The sequence below is a fragment of the Lipotes vexillifer genome, unplaced genomic scaffold (genome assembly GCF_000442215.2).
Source record: "Lipotes vexillifer unplaced genomic scaffold, Lipotes_vexillifer_v1.1 C26358875, whole genome shotgun sequence".
NCBI classification, from domain to species: Eukaryota; Metazoa; Chordata; class Mammalia; order Artiodactyla; family Lipotidae; genus Lipotes; species Lipotes vexillifer.
This window is the reverse complement of record NW_006789413.1, coordinates 1-786: the sequence shown is the minus strand read 5'-3', so window position 1 is coordinate 786 and position 786 is coordinate 1. Positions and strand designations below refer to the sequence as shown.

Below are 786 nucleotides of genomic sequence, written 5' to 3'. Positions count from 1 at the left end.
CGAGGTGGGGACCGTCGGACCTCTTCTCCCAAGAGGACCAGTGTGCTTTCCCCTGACATCGGGTTGAGCGCCCAGGCAGCCCCCGGCAGGCTGATGATCCGGCCAGAGGTCAGGCCGGGGATGTGCCCAGACCTTGAGGTGTGGGCACTGTCCCCAGGTCCCCCGCTGTGCGAATTCCAGAACGGGATGATGCCTTGCCGGCCCCCGGTCGGAGCTGGCGAGGCGAGCGCTTGGTTCCCAAGACCCTCTGAGGTCGCCTTCCCCGGGCCCTGCATCGTCCTGCAGTGCATCCCGATGCTGGCGCTGCCAGAAGACGTCTCTGCCGTAGAGAAGGAGATGGAGCAGTTGGCCAAGGAGCTGAGGCAGAAGAGGATGACCCTCGGGTACTCTCAGGCTGACGTGGGGTTGCTCATGGGGGATCTTTTTGGAAGGGCGCTGAGCCAGACGACCATCTGCCACTTCGAGGCCCAGCAGTTGAGCCTCACCAACATGTGGAAGCTGCGACTGCTGCTGAAGATGTGGCTGGAGCAAGTGGACATGGAGAACCTTCTGGGCTTATGCAAAATAGAGACGATCCTGCAGCAGGCTGGGAAGCGCAGACGGGCATACAGGGAGAGACGCATCGGAAACAGCCTGGAGAAACCCTTCCTGCAGTGCCAGAAGCCCACACCCCAGCAGATCAGCTGCATCGCTGGGCAGCTCCGGCTGCAGAAGGACTTCGTCCAAGTTTGGTTCCATAACTGGAGCAAGATGGGCAGTCGGCCAAGCAATGATTTCTCCCCACTG

At 61.5% G+C, this 786-nt stretch overlaps 1 protein-coding gene across 1 annotated transcript; it reads left to right on the top strand.

Moving 5' to 3' along the window:
• Positions 1–68: 68 nt before the first annotated feature.
• Positions 69–783, top strand: LOC103081427 (POU domain, class 5, transcription factor 2-like; the record flags this gene model as incomplete). Its single annotated transcript, XM_007462599.1, has 1 exon — positions 69–783. A coding segment is annotated over one exon (715 nt), but the record flags the coding sequence as incomplete, so codon positions are not given.
• Between the last annotated feature and the right edge of the window lie 3 nt (positions 784–786).